We start from the raw sequence: 18760 nt of genomic DNA, 5'->3' as shown, positions 1-18760 counted from the left end.
CCCCCTTGCCATGCTCCTGGGATTTCTCAGCTATTTGAAGGCGCTGGGAGAGGGCAGGATAATCCCAACCCACGCGGCTGAGAATCCGAGAGGCAGATGTGGGCAAACTTTTTGGAATAACTGAGACAGCTGCATCGGCCGCACATCCACCACTGGCCCGCCACTGGGCAGCCCTCCACACGATGGAGAGAGTGCTGGGCAGCCGCCAGCACACGCGTGGGCAAACCCCTCCGTCCCTGCACCCAGAGCAGGTAAAACAGGCTGAGCAGAAGCGGCGAGTGCCAAGACAAAAGAGAAACAACAGCCAGCAATCAGCGACCCAGGGTTTACTTGCACCTCGATCCCTGCACTGCGGGGAGAGGTACCAAACCGGCTCCCAGGAGCGCAGCGTGTTTTTCAGGCACAGCCTGGCTCATGCTGCTCCCGGGATAAGTTTCCGGCTGATGCAGCCAGATCACCTCCGCTCCCAGAGTGAGCTAACCGTGCCACATCGCTGCCAACGGGCAGATCAGCCCCATTTAGACAATCACCTCGCATCAGCCTCATCTATGAGGGGATGTGGTGCTTCCCGAGGCGGCTTCACCTGCCCATCAAGTTTAGTCGATGGTCTCTTCTCATGCTCTCAGGTCTGCGGCTCAAAGCACTCAGGAAACAGAGATGCTCACGACTTCACTCCAATGACCACAGGGAAGCTTGTGTCAACGTTTCTTTCTTCCAGCTAAAGTGGTAGATCACCATCATCTTCTCACTTGTGAAAATGTCGCTTGCAAATAACATCATTATCCGGTTGGGTTCAGAGTCTGCTCTTGTGTTAGAAGAGCATCAAAAATATCACCTTTACCAGCGATTTTGGGTGCTGGTGAGCAGAGAAGATGCATTTATAGCGTCCTTCAGCTGTGTTAACACTGGAGAATGTGGTGCCGGGTTAAAGATGAGGCCATCCAGAGTAACAAAACAGCACTATGCATTAAATCCACCCCCTTAAGACACCCATTTGCTGTCTCAAACTAAAATAAATAAGTAAATAAATAAATAAATAAATTCCAATTTAAGTTTCACTGCATATAAGCATTAACAATGGAGATGCAATAGGCAGATAGACTGGTCACACACGGGACGCGCTGGAGAAGGGCACCCTACAGAGCATGCAGAATTCGAAATTAGCAGCAGCGAGGTCCAGCAGAAACGCTTGCCAGACCTGCTGGGCCCCTTCCAAAGCCATCTCTCCCCTTTGGAAAGGGCACAACAAGCGTGCGAGGCCTCGAGCTGGGATGCTGAGCCAAAGGCAAACAATCCAAACCTCAGCCCCGCACCAACACGGGCTGCACGGGCAGTCCTGTGCGAACAGGATTTGAGGTGGGCTGAGGCAGAGCTGCTGCATCCCAACACCAAAGCCCAAGCGTGCTGCCCTCCAGAACACCATTTGTAACGAGACCTTGGCCCTTGCGATTGAGCAGACAGCAGCGCGAACAAGGCAATGACATTAGGCGCGCAATCAATACGCAACCAGCTCCTCTTATTAGAGGGAAAGCAGGTGTTTGAGCTCGTACACGTTCTCGTGAAACACAGAAGGTTCACTCCTAGCCCAGCTTTACGTCAGCTTTAATCCAGGCAAGGCACATGATTTTTACATAAGATACACTCATCTCGTCATAACCCCTCAAGCAGGCACAGTTACGCTAGTACTGAATTGTCTCGTCTAGGGAAGGAAAAAGCTCTGCCGGCAGGAGATGGCTGTACTGCTTTAGCTCTTCTGGCAAAGTTTAAACTGTGTGCTTAAATAAGGTCTGTGTCAAATTTGCAGTTTCTAAATAAAAGCTGTCACTTATCTCAGTACAGCTTCGGCTCTCTGGCACCCCCAACATTCCTCGTGCTCTTTACTAGTTCAAAATCCCAAATCTAGCCAGGAGGACTCTTCCCCTGGGTGGTAGAAGAACAAAAAAAACCCCAAACCCAACCAACAAAAAAAAAACCCCTCTCCTCTGAAGATGTGCACCCTTTCACCCCCTGAAGTTAAACACAAGACAGGGACCGGGTTCTATTTGCCTCTCCCCAACTGCTGAAGAAGCACTGAGCTGCTGCCAGAGCATCCCCACTGCCCCAACAGCATGGTCACCCTTCTCCTGTTCTTCCCCGGCTCACTCCTCACGTGCCTGTTAGAAACCGGCTGCGCCTCTGGCATGACACCCTCGCTCTCAGCCTTGCCTGAAAATTCCAGGGGAAAAAAATACATTTGAAGAGAGGTAACAGAGAGAGAGATTAATGCCTTCGTGTTTCGACTTCTTCACGTTTCAACCTCACTGCAAAAGCACAGAAAAAACAGATGCCCAGGTGGGGAAGCCCTTGGGAGCAGGAACACACACCCCAGGGCAGGAGGATCAGAGATGCAACTGGGGTGTGACCCTGGATTAAGGGAGACAGGCGTGAAGATCTTCCCCTGCCATTTGCTCCCCCACGCTTGCTATTTCCTGGCGACCCATGCTCCCTGCCCCCAGCTTTCAGGCCCTCCAAGTCTTTTCTTCGAAACCCTGCTTTCTGCATCCTGGTTAATGGGACCCACCCCACGGGAAAAACATGGAGCAGAAAGGGGAGAGGAAGGAGAACAGGAGCTTCCCAAAGGCAGAGACAAAAACAAAGCAGAAAGCCGTTCAACACACCTGACTAGCACGTGGGAGACGAACTTCACTGAAAGTCCTCCAGGCTTTGTTACTGGAAAGGCTGGGACTGCGGCACCGTGGGTGCTTCCCTGCAATACCCTCAGCATGCCAGCAGCATCCTCCTACACCCCGGGAGCGGGCTCTGCCAGCAGCAGGAATGGAAATGCTCCAGGGGTGCAGAGAGCAGCGGAGGGCTGCAGGGATTGCCTCTTTCCAGGCTAACAAGACCTCACTGCTTTCAAGCTCGACTTGTTCATGGCAAAGCTTCTTCCCCCCCCCCCGCTTTGGCAACGGCTAAAAAGTCATTTTTACCTGGTAAGAAATGGTCACATCAATAGGCAGGCAAGTAAATTTTTCTGCTTTGACTTTTTTGTTGTGGTGGCTTTGTGTTTAGTGACAGTTTTGCAAGCCTGCTGTACGGGCACGCACGCAACCGCAACATAAACAAGCAGCCTGAAGTACGTACTTTAATGGAAAGTGCCAGTTTTAAATATCAAGTCGCATATTGCACACCTCATGTCTGCCTTTCATCATCTATCAAAATAGCAAGCAAAGCCCATCACTCCCACTTCAGCATAAGCAAAACATGTGGGAACTAGAGGCAGTTAGTAGGAAAACGTGATACATCCTTACTAATAAAAGCTCCTGCTTTCCTCACTATGGTAAATAGTTGCGAACGCTATTCTGCAGCCTGAAACTCGATTGCTGACAGCATGGCAACAGAAACGCCGCTCTTCGCTCTTCGCAGCTCTCGAACTTCCGACGCTTTTACTGCAAGCTCCCCAGCCAGCCGCTCCGCGAGGGAAGCGGAGCCCAGCACCACTCCTGCGTTTGCAGAGCTGCTGGGGCAGGACCACGCTCCCCGCCGGTGCACCAGCCCCTCTCCTCCCCACCTTGGAGCTTCCTAAGACGGGGCTGCGTGCATGAACAAAATAATTAAATCTTCAAACAGGTGAGCCATAGCACCAATTAAAGAGACAACCTCATCTTTCAGAGAATTTACTACTTTCAGTGCTGTTGCCACAGGTATCCAAGTTTGAATGCTGTTTAAAGCAGGCTTTCAAAGGAGATACAGACTCACCTACCTCCAGGGAGAATGCGTTTACTTTGTTCAGTAGACTATAACTTAAAATTTGTTACATGCACCAGCTTGTAACTCTTTGAAAAGCTCCCTGGTTAGCCAGCTTCAAATGTTTTATGAACTTGCCCCGATCAAAGCAAATCCCTCAACAATGAGCCTCATCTCACCATCTCACTAGCAAAAAAGCGTTGAACAAATTTTGGGGGTGGATATCACAGCACAGCGCAGGAGGGGACTCTCCCTTCCAAACCCACCTCTGAGATCCCAAGCAAGGGAGCTCCCTTCAGCACAAAGCAAGAAGGAAAAGACATTTAATGGTGAATTCACTTACTCAAAAGGGAAGGGGGGGGGAAAGCTTTTTCTTTTTAGCAGAGCCTTTGTTTGTTGTGAGCAGAATCATCTGTCAGCAGGAGACCGCCTGAGCTCCTGTTTCAATAGGACATAAACCTGGCATCGCGCACCATTTCCAATGCGAAGGGGAGACGGTTGCACACTCTCCATATTAACCGCGGATGCAAAGCGCTGCTCATGAGCTGCTCCGAGAGATGCGTTACCTCACACAACCATTTGCCTCGGTTTTACTTCCCTGCTCTGCAGAGCCCCAACTCATTTTCTGAAGCAAAGGTGCAGCCGGCACACGCCGATCCTGCCGAAAACTCAGCAGCCACGGGGCCACAGCCCCGGCACGGCCCCATGCCCCAATGCTACAGCCCGGGCTGGGAAGAGACAATGAAACTTCTTTGCCTCCTGCCACTCTTCCTGTCTTAATGTCAATTAAAAAAGGTTATTTCCATGTGAAACTTAGCACGCATGGTTTTCTGCTAGAGGCTCCGTTTAATTAAGTGCGCTGGGAGGGAGCTCGTTTCTGATCAGATTAGTCATTTATGAATTATGACATGGGGGGGGGAGGGAGGACACGGTTTTAAATGTTTTGCTACTACAAATAATAAACAAACAGTTTGGCAAGGGGACGATGAAACCGCAGCCTTCTAGGACCAGGACAATAGGCACACACTGAGTGTCCTGGCTAAAATAAAATACCAGCGGCAAATGACACTGCTTACACTGGAAAACACTAGTTGCGGCTCAAAGCCCCAGGAAGACCAACTTCCCCGCGGTGACCTATATGTGCTATAAATGCTGCAGACACGGTCTGCATGACGTAAGCTCCATCCTAGTGGCAATTGTTGGGTTTCGCCTTGCCAAGAAAACGCAAAGCGGAGGTGCTGAATTGTCCATGCGGCGGGGTAGCTAAACCAGTTCCTCCCTGGTGCATTTAAGGACAGAAATGAGGGAAACAGTGGCAGAGCTTAAAATAAAACCAGGAGACAAATATAAAAGCAAAGGGATCTCAAAGCTGGAGGGCTTGCGTTAACACTTTGAATTTTCCTGGCCAGGGAGAGAGAAACGCGTTCCCCTTCATGAAGGGGCCGCCCACACCAGCACCAGCAGCTTGGCCAGGGTAATTATTAATTGGGACTTGAAAAGGATTTGAATTTGGGACAATTTTATCACTGCGATTCTCTAGTAGCATCGTTTCAAATGACTGCGCTACCTTATTTACCAGCTGGAAGCAAGAACCTCATCTTGGCACGTGGGGCATTTTGGCTGCGAGTCAGCAGGGTCACTGCCTGGCTCCCTTCACTCCCAATTCCCGTGGGGAGGAAAGAGCCTCGAGTTCAGAGCTCCTCCGGAGGGGGGGAAGAAATAAAAGTTACATGCTGCCCCAGGATTTCCCCAAGGAGGAGAGAGATGAAAAGCAGGAGGCCACAAATTCACATGTCCAAGGGTGGGCAGAAGCACAAAACACCAATTTGTCTGGCACATAAGATGGCATCAGTTTATTATCTCGGGCTTACTACAATAACCCCAAATAACGAGACACTGGTGCACATCACCGAGCTAGGACTTGAGTGAATCGGTGTTTGCCTTCTCCCTTCCAGACAGAGGGGCGGCAGCGGAGGGGAAATGCTGCGCTATCTTTATCGGGGGTATGGGACACTGATTGAACAGGAGTGTTTGAAAAACACGAGGCACATTAAAGATGAAGCCTAGGCCTTCCTGCAAGGCAAGAAGATTTAGGGAGCTAATCTCCAGGTCCAGATTACAGCGTGGCTGCAAGGCACTCTGCTCCCTCAGCAAGTCCAGGTCCCCAAATCCAAGGACCATCTGCTCTTCACCCTCTGACCGCATCAGGGTTGGTGACAATTTGACTTCAAATCAAATTTTGAGCCGGATGGCCTGCTATGCCTTTGGGGATGAACTAATATCTGATTGTACCTTGCTGGCAATTAGTGAATTAAGCTAAACCACCATTAACAAACTATGAAAACAACCACTCGCCGCTATCTACGACCTAGTTTAAGACACCCTGGATCCTTCTGAGAGCTGCGGCGCACCCCTGCACATGGCACACCTCATTAATGTCTTACCGCAGTTATTCACCCCACCACCAAAAATCAATCCTCAAACATCCAGGACCAGAGAAGACACAAAGTCAACAGGCAAACGAAACGTGCTCCCTTGCTCTCCAAAGGCGAAGCCGAGGATGACTGGCCGAGGGATAACTCCACTTCTGGAGCAAAAGGCTTCCCCTAAACCAAGCCCCGAGCTGCATTTCAAACCCAGGACGCCCACAGCGGGACAAAAGAGCCCTGAGACCAGGACGGCAGCGATTGTGCAACTGCCTTCGGTGCTGTTGTATAACATCAGTCCTCTGTTCTTATGAACTGCTCACAGCCAGACTCAAAAAGCAGCAGCCCAGAGGAAGGGTGGTGTCAACATTACCTTTCACTCACCCGAAAGAAAAGAAGGGGGTTAGAGTAAAAGATTTTGTGTCGTTTCGGCTGCTGCACAGCCAAGTGGAGGGGGGTCCGATCGCTGCGCCGGCTGTACCGCAGAGCCCTGCTTGCAGCCTCTCTTTGCTGGCCAGCACTATAAACCCGGCAGCCAAGCCAGCCTCCGAGCAGGAAACGAATTAATACGAGCTGCTCCATTACTATTCTCTCACTAGCGCGTAGCGCATCTTTTGTGGATTATTTTAACAGCAGAAGTCGCACACAGGAACACTCGCTGGAGAGATCAGCTTCCATCTGGGTTAACCCGAGAGTTTTCTCCTCTCAAATTTCCTCCAGCACCCACTCAACAGCTTCCCTCCCTGTAAAAATGTTTGCTCAAAATCATCTTGACATGCAGCTAAACAGCTCAATCTGAAAGCATCAAATTTTCCTGGCCAAAAAGGGCAGGAGCAGGGCAGAGCACACCCCTCCCACCCTGCTTCTGCACGTTTCCCCAAGAGCTGCCCCACAGCACACTGTGGCATCAAAGCTGCTACCCAGAAATCCCACCCCGGTCTCTGGGATGTCTCCCAGTGGCAGGGCATGGCCATTCCACGTGGCCAGGAGTCTCCCTGGACAGCTCGAATCAGCCCAGGGTAGAGAAGGTCAAGTTTTAACCATCCACAAAGCGTCAGCGTGTTTCAGCAAGAAGGACAAATTAACTGAACTTCCTGCATGCCAGGGGCTGCAGCGAGCCCTGCACAGAGGAGCTTCCCCAGGCATCAAAAGCCTGGCACGGCACCACACCGCCCGCCTGGCTGGGGAATTCTCTGCTTCAGCCTCAAATTAACCAGCATTGCGTTTCCCAGTCAGACATCTAAAGCTACGCGCCCTTCAGAGTCCCCTACCGCAGCCAGATCCCCAGCCCGCTCCTCCCCGCAGACACCCTGCTCCCAAAGCCCTTTGATGGTTGCACCCCTGGTCCCTCCTCAGCATCCTGGCTGGCAAAGATGCGGCCACTCAACGCTTCTGGGGAGCGGGGCCAGCAGCTGGCTTCGGAGATACTGCGGCAAGGCAGGACAGGCGAGGCTCTGCTCGACAGCATCCCAAAACCTCAGTGGGGTCCAGCTCAGAGGCTGGTGAACCGGCTCCAGTCACCCTTGCTGCCTGGAGGCATCTGCCCAGGAGGGCTTTGCAAAGATCCCTTTGGGAATGCCGAGATCCCACCCAACCGCACGGAGGGGCTGAACGGAGCAGACACCCAGACTGCACCGGAGTCACCCTTTGGGCAGCTGAGCCCCAGGAATCAACCACCACCACGTCTTCTTGGTGACGTACAGCAAGTGTCTTCCAGGGCATAGGTCTGCAGACACGTATTCGTCCAGACAGCTTAAGAGAACAGCATTCACTGTCTGCTCTCAGGCTGCTTCAATCGGACCAGCAAGACAACAATATTTCAGGTAGCGACTTCTTAATCGGAGACAAATCAGCAAGAGCAGCTTTGCCTACCCAGAGACACACGGAGCAACAAGAAAAGCATCCAGAGAAATAGCAACAGAGCACCACCAGAAAAATACATCACACAAAACTACAGAAACCCCTCCGTTGGGGTCTCTGGAAACAAATACAAATTTATTGCAAGAAACATTATGGTGTTAAGAAAAAAAAATTTAGATGACAGTACCTGATCCTCCAAACTGAGTGCTCGCTAGGGTCGTGGGTCTGTTTTTTCCATTAGCCACTGGCAGGGGAAACATCTAGAAAAACAAGATGAGAGAGAAAAGAGATTTCAGTATGTTAGCTTTGCTGTGCTGCTGCAAAGGGGGTCAGATTGGGCAGGCGAGGCGGTAGGAAAGGGGGAAGAGGAGCACTTTATTGATGAAAAAAACCCTTTCCTCTCGGTGTCCCTGCTACATAGATCAGCTGCAGGAGGGACAGGAGAGCAGCGCAGCTGTGCACTAATATACACACACATTCCTACGTGTGTAAACTTCTCCTGTGTACACAGTGTGTCTGGTTCCTCAGATGCAACTGAAAGCCATCCAAGAAGCATCACTGCTGCGGTCAAAAGCAACAGTTTTCTTCCCTAACTTATTCACTAAGGCCCAGACTAGAGGGTGCCCATGGGGCCATGGAGAAAGGCCGACTCCATTCATAAAAAGCGAGCAGGAAAACGACAGCGCCCCGCCAAGACCGCAGCACCCAGCAAAGCTTGTTTTATCCCTCAGCACCCGCAGTGGTCCGTGTCTCATCCCACGCCTCCCGCGCTCCCAGGCCTGTCTCTGGCAACGTGCAGTGATCACGAAGCCACACGCTCCGGCGACGCTCAACATCGGCGCAGGAAGACTCACACCAGCTCTCAGAGGGAAGAACCCTCCAGCCTCGTCGAGCTGCTCCCACCCCTGATGCTTCGGGGGCTCCGGCAGCGCTGTGACCTAACACAGCCCTGGGGTCTGGTGGGAGAAGCTGCACCAAGGGCAAACGTATTTAACTCACGATTAGAAAGATTAACGTATTTTACAGCATCGGTCATTCTGGCTACTTGTTTGCTATACTGCTGCAGCTTCAGTATCACAACTAATCTTCTCCTGCCAGGGAGCTTCCTCAAAAATACTGCATACCTCGTCAGCTAACCTGTATAAATATTTTTAATATAAGCTGGGAGGGTTTCAGAAGCTGTTATTTAAAAATTGATATGCACCTGCGTGCAGTAGAAAAGAAAACTAATTCTTCTCCACACAAATGGAGCTCCAGCCAATAAAACAACTGGTGGGAAAATGCTTAGTGAATTAACATTTTAATATCCTTTTACTACTCAAGATACTTTCACCACCAAGTGATTTGAATTTTTATTATTTTTAGCTTTGCAATGTCTGAGTAACTCAAAAGTTTAATGCTTTGAAGATTAAACAATGTAATGGCACAAGAGCCTACAGAAACGCAGCATTTCATGCCCTGACATAGCTGATGTCTGGCTGTGGTCAGAAACATTCCTTTGTACAAAACCGTCTGCCCAGCTTTGTTTTTACAAATGCTGGGGAGAAAAAAAACAAAACAGTTAAATGTGGTAGAGATGCAAAGAGAGCAGTTAAGAAACCAACTGCCATTCAAAAAAAAGAACACCAATTTGGGATCGTATATATGTACGCACACACGCACACCATGTATGCGTGTATTTAAATAAAGGTGTAAACAGCGTACGCAGGCTGGGTGTGGACAACCCCTCCTGCCAGCAGCCAGCCTGCAGACACCTGCCTTCCTACTGCCTTGCTCCTGGCCGTAGCCCCACTCTCCCTACACCCTCCTATGCGCAGCCTTGCAGGAAGAAGCCGCCGGACCTGCACCCCTGGGGGCACCCCAGGGTGGGCTCCAGAGTCACTTGGGGGGGGCCGGCAGCCCCACCATCGAATACGCAGTGTTTCCTCAGGAAGTCAGGCCAGAAAACAAAAACAAACCCTGACGACACCAAAGACTTGCAGCCTACCTTCCTCTGCAATGCTACAGGTTTTTCCTGTGTGTGTCCCCTCCACCCCCTTGCAGGGCAGTGCTGCTTTCTGCAAAGATCTCCAAAATTACTAAAAATGGAATTTACACGGCTGATCTCACCCAGCCTGTGCTCACTCCCTCCTCTTAAGGTAGGGAAGAAGATTAAGTGAAGTGGTTAGAAACCCCCTTTCCGAGTGGCAAGAGACAGTTCTGCATGCGCGAGCTGCGGGGGGGATGGGATGCACGAACGTGATGGTACCGAGCAGCAAAAAGCAACCAAAAAAAAAAAAAAGAGCCAGCAGTGCTTTTTTTTTTTTCACGAGCATTTCTGCTTAATACTTGCTGATGCTGAAAAACCCAAGGTTTGAGCAGCAAACATGAGTGGAGAAAATGAACAGCCTTGTTCCATTGTGCAACGAGCGCTTTCTATTTCTGAAAAAGAGGTGGTGTGTGTGTGTGTGTCCCCCCGCTGCGCTCGGCAATCCCCAGCACGCCCCCGCACCCGGCCCCGCCGGGGATGCCCTCCCCACCTCTCCCCTTCGCTCGCCTCCGCCTGCCTCGAGAGATACTTCGAGACTGATGCAACACCTTCCTGCTCTCCCTCCCCAAGGGATTAGGGAGTCACAGACCCCTTCCCACCGCAAGGCAAGTGGGGATGCTAAAGCAGGGTGATGCCGGAGATGGGGGAACCCCGGGTTACCCCTCGCCTCAATACAGGCTCCAAACACACTTATCGCTTGCCAACTCCAGGAAGTGTTTTGGGCTTTTTGGGTTTTTTTTCTCTTTTTTCTTGCTGCCAGCTTGTTTTTCCATTGTGGTGTGGGCTGAAGCCGACCGGGTAGGCTGCCTCGAGGAGCTCAGCGCAAGTCATACGTGAAGTGCCGGCTGCCTTCGCTGGCGTGTGTCACTCACAGGCAAAGTTCACCCACCCACTGCGAATTTCCTTTCTGCTTCAAAATGCTGCTTTAAAAATAAATGGGGGAGGGGGGGAGGAGACGAACCAGAGCTGGCATGTACCGGAGGGACCCAGGCATCGAGAAGGGACCCAGGCATGAGCGTCTGAAGAACTGTAATTGGGTCATTACTTGGCCTTTGTTGGATTTGAATAATGTAGATTTAAACGGTTATGTAAAATCCCCCATCTTAAGTCGCTGTATTTGGTTTCTCAAGTCCTATCTCCAGCCTCCCTGACAGCTGACAACAACTTCTGCATACCCTCACAGCTCAATTTCCACCCCTCCCTAAGAATTTATTCTCTCTCCATTTCTCCCAGGTTAAAAGATGCAAATCCAGCCCACGGCCAGAACCAAGTGCCGGCGCTTGCCCCCAGGGAGGTTATAGCTAAGAGACCCCACACTTTCAACAGCGAACTCACAAGCAAGAAAGGGAATTTGCCAGACAGAAGTAACAGTATCAAGCAACATTGCATTTATTGTGTACTTCTACCAGCGCATCAGTGTTTTCAAATTAAATAGCTGTTTTCACTTCCTCTGCTCTCCCACCTCATGAACTCCAGGCTGAACCAACCTCAGACCCGAACTCAAAACCTGAAATCTATTTTGCAGTGTGGAAAGTATCCAGCTGTCAATTCAGGGAGAAGAGGGAATTCAACTCAATAAATATTGCCGGCAGGATATTTTATACATGTTCATTTAAGACAGACCTTCCTGACTACAGCCCCAAACATCCACTGTGGCGTAAAGTCAAACTTTACAACTGCTTTACTCTAAACAAAAGCGAGAGTTTTATCATGCAAACACAGGCATCGTGCCTTGGCCGGAGCAGGGCGCAGGGCACGGCTTCAGCATCCTCCAGCAGGTCAGAAGCAGCAGCGGCGACGGCAGAAGGAGTTTGCTCGAGCCCTGCTTGCTGGTAACAGTTTGGCTTTCACCGCCGTTTCGATGGCTGGAGCCACGAGGGTTGGCACGACACGAGAGCAGTCGCTTGCGTAGAAATCAGACGGCGGGTCCTATGTGACTGCTCAAGCCCCTGCCCACCCTGCAACGTCTCACCGAGCTAGAAACCCACACTGACAACTAGCATCCCCGCAGCATATGGTTAATACTCTGCTAATAATCATGGCTGTTAACAGCATTTCACTGCTGCCAGAGACCTAGGCTGGCACGCAGCCGCCTGCCGCTATCTAGCTTGGCAGGCGCGCTCTGCAACATGGACAGGCCCCCGACCCGCCCGGGCTGCTCCATCCCAGCTCTCCTCGTGCCGTGGGGTGCCCCCGCCCTCCAAGCACCCCGGGATACCTGCCCGGACCTTCTCACAACGCACCAACACCGGCAGCGTGGCACGGCCGAGATGCCGCCCGGGATAACCGCAGCGAGTCCCGGCAGCCGAGCATCCCCCGACAGCGCAGACGAGGGCAGCTCCTGCCGTACGCAGCCTGGGCCGAGCTGCAAAGCCTGGCAACCACGGGCCCAAGGATAACGCATCAAAACCCAAAAATAGGTTAAGCCGGCAACTCGAATCTATAGGCAGGATGCTTTCTCGAAAGCTCTCCTCCAGATTTGCAAGCCCGTCCTGAACTACTGCCAGGGAGCGGTGGTGAAAGAAAGCTTACAAATTACCTGTACTTTGGGGCAATTATAAAAGGCAATTTGTTCAGAGGTAGAGGTAAGCACGCTGCCGTGCACACCCCAAAGCAGCGATCAGGCTACATAGCTCGGTGTTTGGCTCTGGCTCACTTAGATGCACGTTACAGGTTCCTTTGATTTTCACCCTTATTGGCAAATTACGCTGGCACAAAGCTTTGGGCGAGCGCTCTGCAGCTCAATAACTACCCAGTGTATTTATTTATTAAAGAAGGCACGAGTCTCTTTTCAGGACTCTAAGCCCAGTTTATAGCATCTTGCACAACCCTGCTATTTACTGACCCCACAAACTCACATCTGACTATGCAGCCCCATTAGGGAAAGACCTTAAAATTCATTCACTGCACGGCAAAATGCAGCGCAGAGCTGGACCACAGATTACTGGGGTTGAACATATTTTCCCTAGAAAAATGGGACTCGAAATACTGATCTGAAGCAAATGCTTCCAGCTGCTCTGAATCTCTCTCTCTCTCTAGTCTTCCCTCCCATCTACTCTCCTGGAGAGGATTAGTGGACCAATGCTCCGCTCCTGCTTATGCAAAGAAAAATATAAATACACCTGAAAGAACGAGCTTTGGGGGTCAAAAAACTGCATCCCAATGACACAGGGAGAGCAACCCACGGAGCAGTCTCCTCGACAGACCCACACTGTGCCCAACAAGCTCGTGACGCCAGGGTGAAAACCGTCTACTAGCTAGGAAGCTTTCCATTTTAGCTACTCATCCTTCAGGAGAGATGTTAATATTCCCTTTATGCAAACTCAGGAGAAGGGCGTGCGGAGATGAGGGTTTGTGAAACAGATCTGGCTCAAATCCAGACTGCGTCGGAGCCCATCGGCCAACTTATCCTGGAGGGAACATCTTCGAATCGTTTGCTGGCAAATGACATTTGCAGGCCCTGATCCTGCAAGCAGCCGCCCCCGGTGCCGCTGCTGAACGCATGAGCCTTACACCAACTCAGAACAAGTTCTGGTCGTTCCCAGGTTTACACCAACATTAAAAGCGTTGGAACTGAACCCAAATTCAACTGCTATGTGTAGATTAATCTCCAAGGACAGAAACATTCGCGTACAGAGGGAACAGGTCAGGACCCCTCCAGGGAATACAGCTCTGAGCATGCAAATAAGGATGGTTTGTTAAATTTGAAAATATGGTCTTGGGGTTTATTTAAAGTTCGAAACGGTGAGTAGGATTGGTATTTCTTTCCTAAGGGGGAGAAAAAGCAAAGTGGGAGCCACTGCAGCCCCGGCCAGGAAGCAGATTATGGGTTACTGACCCAAAGTGCAGTTCAAAATCTGGCACTCTCCGGGGCAGGAGATGGCAAGCTCCAGGGCTCCTGCCAACCCACAGGACCTCTGAGATCAGAGAGGGACAAATAACCACGCACCGCTCCCCAGCGAGCCCCGAACATATTCCTGGTTTTAAACGCATACGGTCGCTGCAGTCCCCTTACCAACTGTGAAACACGCTACTGGGAAAATACATCACCGGTAATTTAATGGAACCACCCTCCCAACAGAAGCATGGAACTGGGAGAACTGGGCCTCTCCTCTCGCAGGAGGATTGCTCTTCGGGGGACAGGGAGACCCCACCACCAACCCTCCCGCCCCCAGCATGGAGCCCTGACAGGTACAAGCCCCAACGCTCGGGTGCAGAAAAGCAGCAGAGCCTCAGCACTTCCACAGTAACAGGTACCAGGACAGCGGGTGCCACAGCTTTTCCCCCCTTTACTCCCTTCTCCTCCAAGGGGCAAGAAAATCAGGCCAGGGGGCCGTGGGCTGGGTGACCCAGGACAGCCCAGAGCCACAGCAGCGACACTCATGGTTATTTCTCCTCGAGGAGTTGTTTTTCTATCTTCGCAGCATGTCTGCTTATCTAAAAAGCAAGACGCACTCTCCAAGTGCCGTGAGGGTGCAGCACACAACAGAGGAACACAACAGAACGTTATTTTCTTTTGAACACAAGCTCTCCTCTCCACAAGTCACCTGCCAACAACAGCCAGCACCGGTGCAGCAAGCACACGGCGCACGCTGCGCGGCACATCGCCGACCCCAGACGGCAGCACAGACAGACGTGCCGGGGACTAACCCTCACTCTGCTACGACGAGAAGGGACTTCTCCCTCTGAGCTGTGCACACTTTTCCGGGGGAACTCTTAGGTTCTGTTTCTTTGAAAATAAACAGCGCCTAAATGCAGCTAAAGGTTTCCAGGATACAGAAGAGCAGAGCGTGGGGAACACAAGTGTCCAACTCCTGCAAAAATAATGCGCCAGAGAGCTTGGACACATTTCAAACTGTGACAAAATAACCTGTGGGAGCAAAAGTTTAATTGTCTGGATCTGGGGAGAGGAAAAAAGCCTGATTAATCAGCTACTGAAGTTACGTCTTTGCATGGCTTCAGAAACAGCCACCCAGCCCATTTTGCAGTGAGCATTTAAACAGAGAACACACAACTCCACTACGTTTCCCCAGAATTTCCCATCCAAAAAAAAAAACCAACCACCAAAACCAACCCACCTCTCTGCGCTCCCTGCAAGGAAACAATATACGTTTGAGGGGAAGGAGGGGGGAGAAGAGGGGCAGAGGCTTTGCTTTAACTTGAAAATAAACAAGTTGCAGCACATGTGCATGCACACAAACACGGCACATCTGAAACCCATCATGTCCAATTTACAGGCTCACATTTCCTCCCTTCTGCAGCTCCAAAACACTGCACACAAGCAAAACCCCAGGGTCTTTAAAGCCCCCCGGCCGCGTTCGCTTACCATACTGAAGTCCAGCAGGTCACTGAGCTCTTTGTCTGTCCCAACTGCAGCCATTCTCTGCTGCTGCTGATTCATACTCCCACAGACTCAACAGTGGCAGTCCTAGAGAAAGCGAGGGGGAGGGGAAAGAGATATTTTAATGACTAGAGCAAACTACCCACCCCATTGATGAATATTTTAAAAAGACAGAGCAAGAGAGAAAGGGGCAAGAAAAGAAAAATCTCCAGCATCCAACTCCGCTGTGAGCACAGTCGGAGTCCTCACATAGCACCCCGAGGCAGGAACAAGCACTCTATTGACCAGACACACTTGTATGTTAGTTTTTTGCTGCCAATTCCACTAGTTTGGGCCAATTCTGTTCCTGGCGTGTGGAGAATGAAGGGGAAAAAAAAAAAAAAAAAAAAGAGTCAACTCATTTATCAAAGGGTTCAGGCAAGTTATCACTCAGGCGCTTGTCTGGCTCGGCTCGCCCCCTCTCCTTCCCCCACACTCGCTCCCCGCAGGAGGCTCTCTTGTCCTTGCCTAGTTTTGTTTAAAAAAAAAAAAAAAAAAAAGAAAAAAAAAGGTCTGATCTTACGCCTCTTTCCTTCGGGTTGCTGAGCACCTGCAGCTGCTTTTTCAGGGGCTGAATTTGGGGATGCCCAGACAGGCCGTAGTCAGTGAGAACTGAACCTCTCCGCTCCCAAAAGGGACTGGAAAAAAAAAAAAATTGTTTTCGGAGGGTTTTGCAAAAATAAAGCCCTCCAGGCAACCTTGCAAGATAGGTAAATATTATTCTTCCTAATTTTGCAGATTATTTTTTTAAAGGGAGATTGATCTTTTTGGCCAGCTCACTATGATAGAAAAATATTTCTTTGGGAGGGAGGAAGAGAGGTCTGGGATGAGATAAAAGATTCCTTTTTTTTGGCCTTTTCTTTTTTTTTTTAGGAACTCATTCATGGTTACAAAGGGCAGCTGGCCAATAAATTTAACTCATTAATCATAAGGTTAAAAAAAAAAGAAGAAGAAGAAAACTCCATGCGATCCAAAGCATTTGTAGGCTGTGCCGGCTCAGCCACCACATTTCAATGAAGTTTTTTTTAAAAAAACAAAAAACAAAAAAAACCCCCAACAATGCTGAAATCAGCCCAGCATGTAAAAACCCTTCACCACTATAAAAAACAGCCAGGGGATTTTTTTTTTTCTTTTTCTTTTCTTTAAAAAGCCTTTTCTTTAAATGTCATCAATGCATCTAGTCAGTATTTTTAAACCAACTTTCCCAACCGATCGCCCCGGTGGGATCGGGGGACACGAGCTCGTCGTCCCCGTCGGACCCCCCCGCACCCCTGGTCCCTGATGGGGGGGGGGGAAGCAGATGCATCACTCCAGCAGCCCCCCCAAACCCCACAACACCCCCCGGCCACCGCCAGCCCTCGCCAAGACCACGGACAACTCGAACTAATCCGCACTCGCCACCCCAAATTCAGTTCCAGCTTTTATTTTTATCCCCCCCCCCCCCCCCCCCATTTTTAACTCCAAAGCAGCCCCCGGGAAACCAGCGCCCTGCCCTGGCCCGGGAAGGGCTTTACCCGCCCCGGCAGCACAAAGGCCGAGCAAAACTTGACCCCGCAGGAACAAGGGGCGGGGGGGGGGCCCCGCCGGTGCCGGGCTAACACGCAGCAGATGTCCGCCTCTCCCCCCCGTCCCGCTCGGGTTTCCTCCGGCGGGGCCCGGCGGCACCTTCTCGCCCCGGACAAAGGCCGGGCAGCCCCGAGCTGCTCCTCGCTCAACCGCCGGCGCGGCCTGGTGCGGCCCGGCTGCTCCGGGACAGGCGCGGGCCCAGCCAGGCCGGACCAGGCCCAAGTGGGCCCAGCCGGGCCGGACAGGGCCTCGCCCGCCCCTTGCCAGGCCCGGGGTCCCGCCGGGAGGGGGCGGGGGGGCAGCCCGCTTCCCCCCCCACACACCCCGCACTGCAGGGGGGAGGGCGAAGTGGGTCACTGCCCCCCACCCGGGTCGCCCGCGCCGTGGGTTGGGGGGTCACAGCGGACCGGCCCCCCGCCACGGAGCGGAGGGAGCAGGACGAAGCGGAGCCCGCGGTCCCTCCCTGCCACGGCGAGGGGGTGAAGCGGGCTGCCCCCCACGCCACCGGGCCAGGCCGAAGCAGCCCCCGCCCCGCGTCGGGTCCCCCAACTTCTGCCGCGCCCCGAGCCAGAGCCCCGACCCGGGAAGGAGGACAGGGAGCCCCCGGTGGCGGCTGCGCCCCGGCCCGGCGCTGGCGAAGGAGGAGGGCCGCCCGGCTGAACTTCGCGGCAGGACCGGGGACCGGCCCTCCCCCGGCGGGGAAGGGGGAACCCGCCCCTCAAGTCGCCCCCGCACGCGTGGGGACCCCCCCAGCGGGCCCCGGCCGCTGCCCGCCCCCTCCTCCCCCGGCCCCGGCCAACTTCGCCGAGAACCGGCGGCGCCGGGGACAATAGAGCCGAGCCCCGTCCCGTCCCGCCGCTGCCGGCCCGGGGCAGCCCCGGGCGGAGGGACGGGAACCGGCGCCCAAAGTCCCGCAGCGACTCCGGCCGCGGGGCGCTACGCCGGTACCACCGGGGGCAGCGCGTCCGTGTTTTATCATTTTATTTGCTTTAATTATATTTATTTTATTTTATTTTTTTTTACCTGTTCCGGGGCAGGCGCGCACCCCCCGTGCGTGCGCGGGGGAGGGGAAGCGCATGAAGGTCCCGCGGGCGCGGAGGGCCGCGGAGGCGGCGGGCAGCGGGCGGGCAGCGGGCGGGCAGCGGGCGGGCCGCGGCGCCCAGGGCCGGCGGGCGGCGGCGGCGCCTATTGTTCTCGCGCCGCCGGCGGATACAATGTAACGAAGCGGCGCGATCGCCCCGCACCGGGCGGCGCGTGCGCCCCGGCCCGCCCCGCGCCCCCGCCCCCCTTCCCCCCCCCCGCCACTGCCCCGGGTCCTAACGCTGCTGCTGCTGCTGCTGCTGCCGCCGCGGCCGCTCCGCCTCCCGCCGCTGCTGCTGCTGCGCCCGCCGGCCCCGCTGCCTCCGCATGGTCCCCCCGGCGGCGGCGGCGGCGCGAGACGCGGCGAGGTTCCCCCCCCTCCCCCCCCCCGCGCGCACACCCCCCGCCGCCCCTCCTCGCGCCCCGCCCCCTCGCGGCGGGGCACCTCCCCCCCCCGCCCGTATCCCTCCGCCGGCCGCACGGGCGGCAGGTGATGGTGGGGGAGCGCTGCCCCAGGCACGCACTCTGCTGCCGTGGGACGAAGCGGGGCGGCTCCCGTTGCGGCGGGACGGGCCCTGACGGTAGCGCGGGGGAAGGGGCGGGGCGGAGGCACCCCTCGAATGGGGAACTATGTTTCCTGGCGGAGGAGAACGGGTGCAGGGAGCGCAGAGTGGTGGGGGGCGGGACGGGAGG

General features: G+C 53.3%; 1 protein-coding gene across 18 annotated transcripts in view; it reads right to left on the bottom strand.

The window, feature by feature from the left end:
* The window catches only part of TCF3 (transcription factor 3), a 73370-nt gene extending 55170 nt beyond the window's left edge, over nt 1–18200 (bottom strand). For 16 of the 18 annotated variants that reach the window (XM_075736161.1, XM_075736166.1, XM_075736167.1 and 13 more), the window contains exons 1-3: nt 18011–18162; nt 15368–15469; nt 8200–8272 (exon numbers count right to left, since the gene is read on the bottom strand). In XM_075736161.1, coding sequence (XP_075592276.1) covers nt 8200–8272; nt 15368–15442 — 148 coding nt within the window. In that variant the 5' untranslated portion in view covers nt 15443–15469; nt 18011–18162. Of the gene's footprint in view, nt 1–8199; nt 8273–15367; nt 15470–18010 lie in introns of all 18 variants that reach the window. The other 2 variants (XM_075736160.1, XM_075736164.1) reach the window with 2 other exon arrangements.
* Between the last annotated feature and the right edge of the window lie 560 nt (nt 18201–18760).

Source organism: Balearica regulorum, chromosome 26, assembly GCF_011004875.1.
Source record: "Balearica regulorum gibbericeps isolate bBalReg1 chromosome 26, bBalReg1.pri, whole genome shotgun sequence".
NCBI lineage: Eukaryota > Metazoa > Chordata > Aves > Gruiformes > Gruidae > Balearica > Balearica regulorum.
The sequence above is the reverse complement of the archived record's forward strand: the minus strand, read 5'-3'. Positions and strand labels throughout refer to the sequence as shown.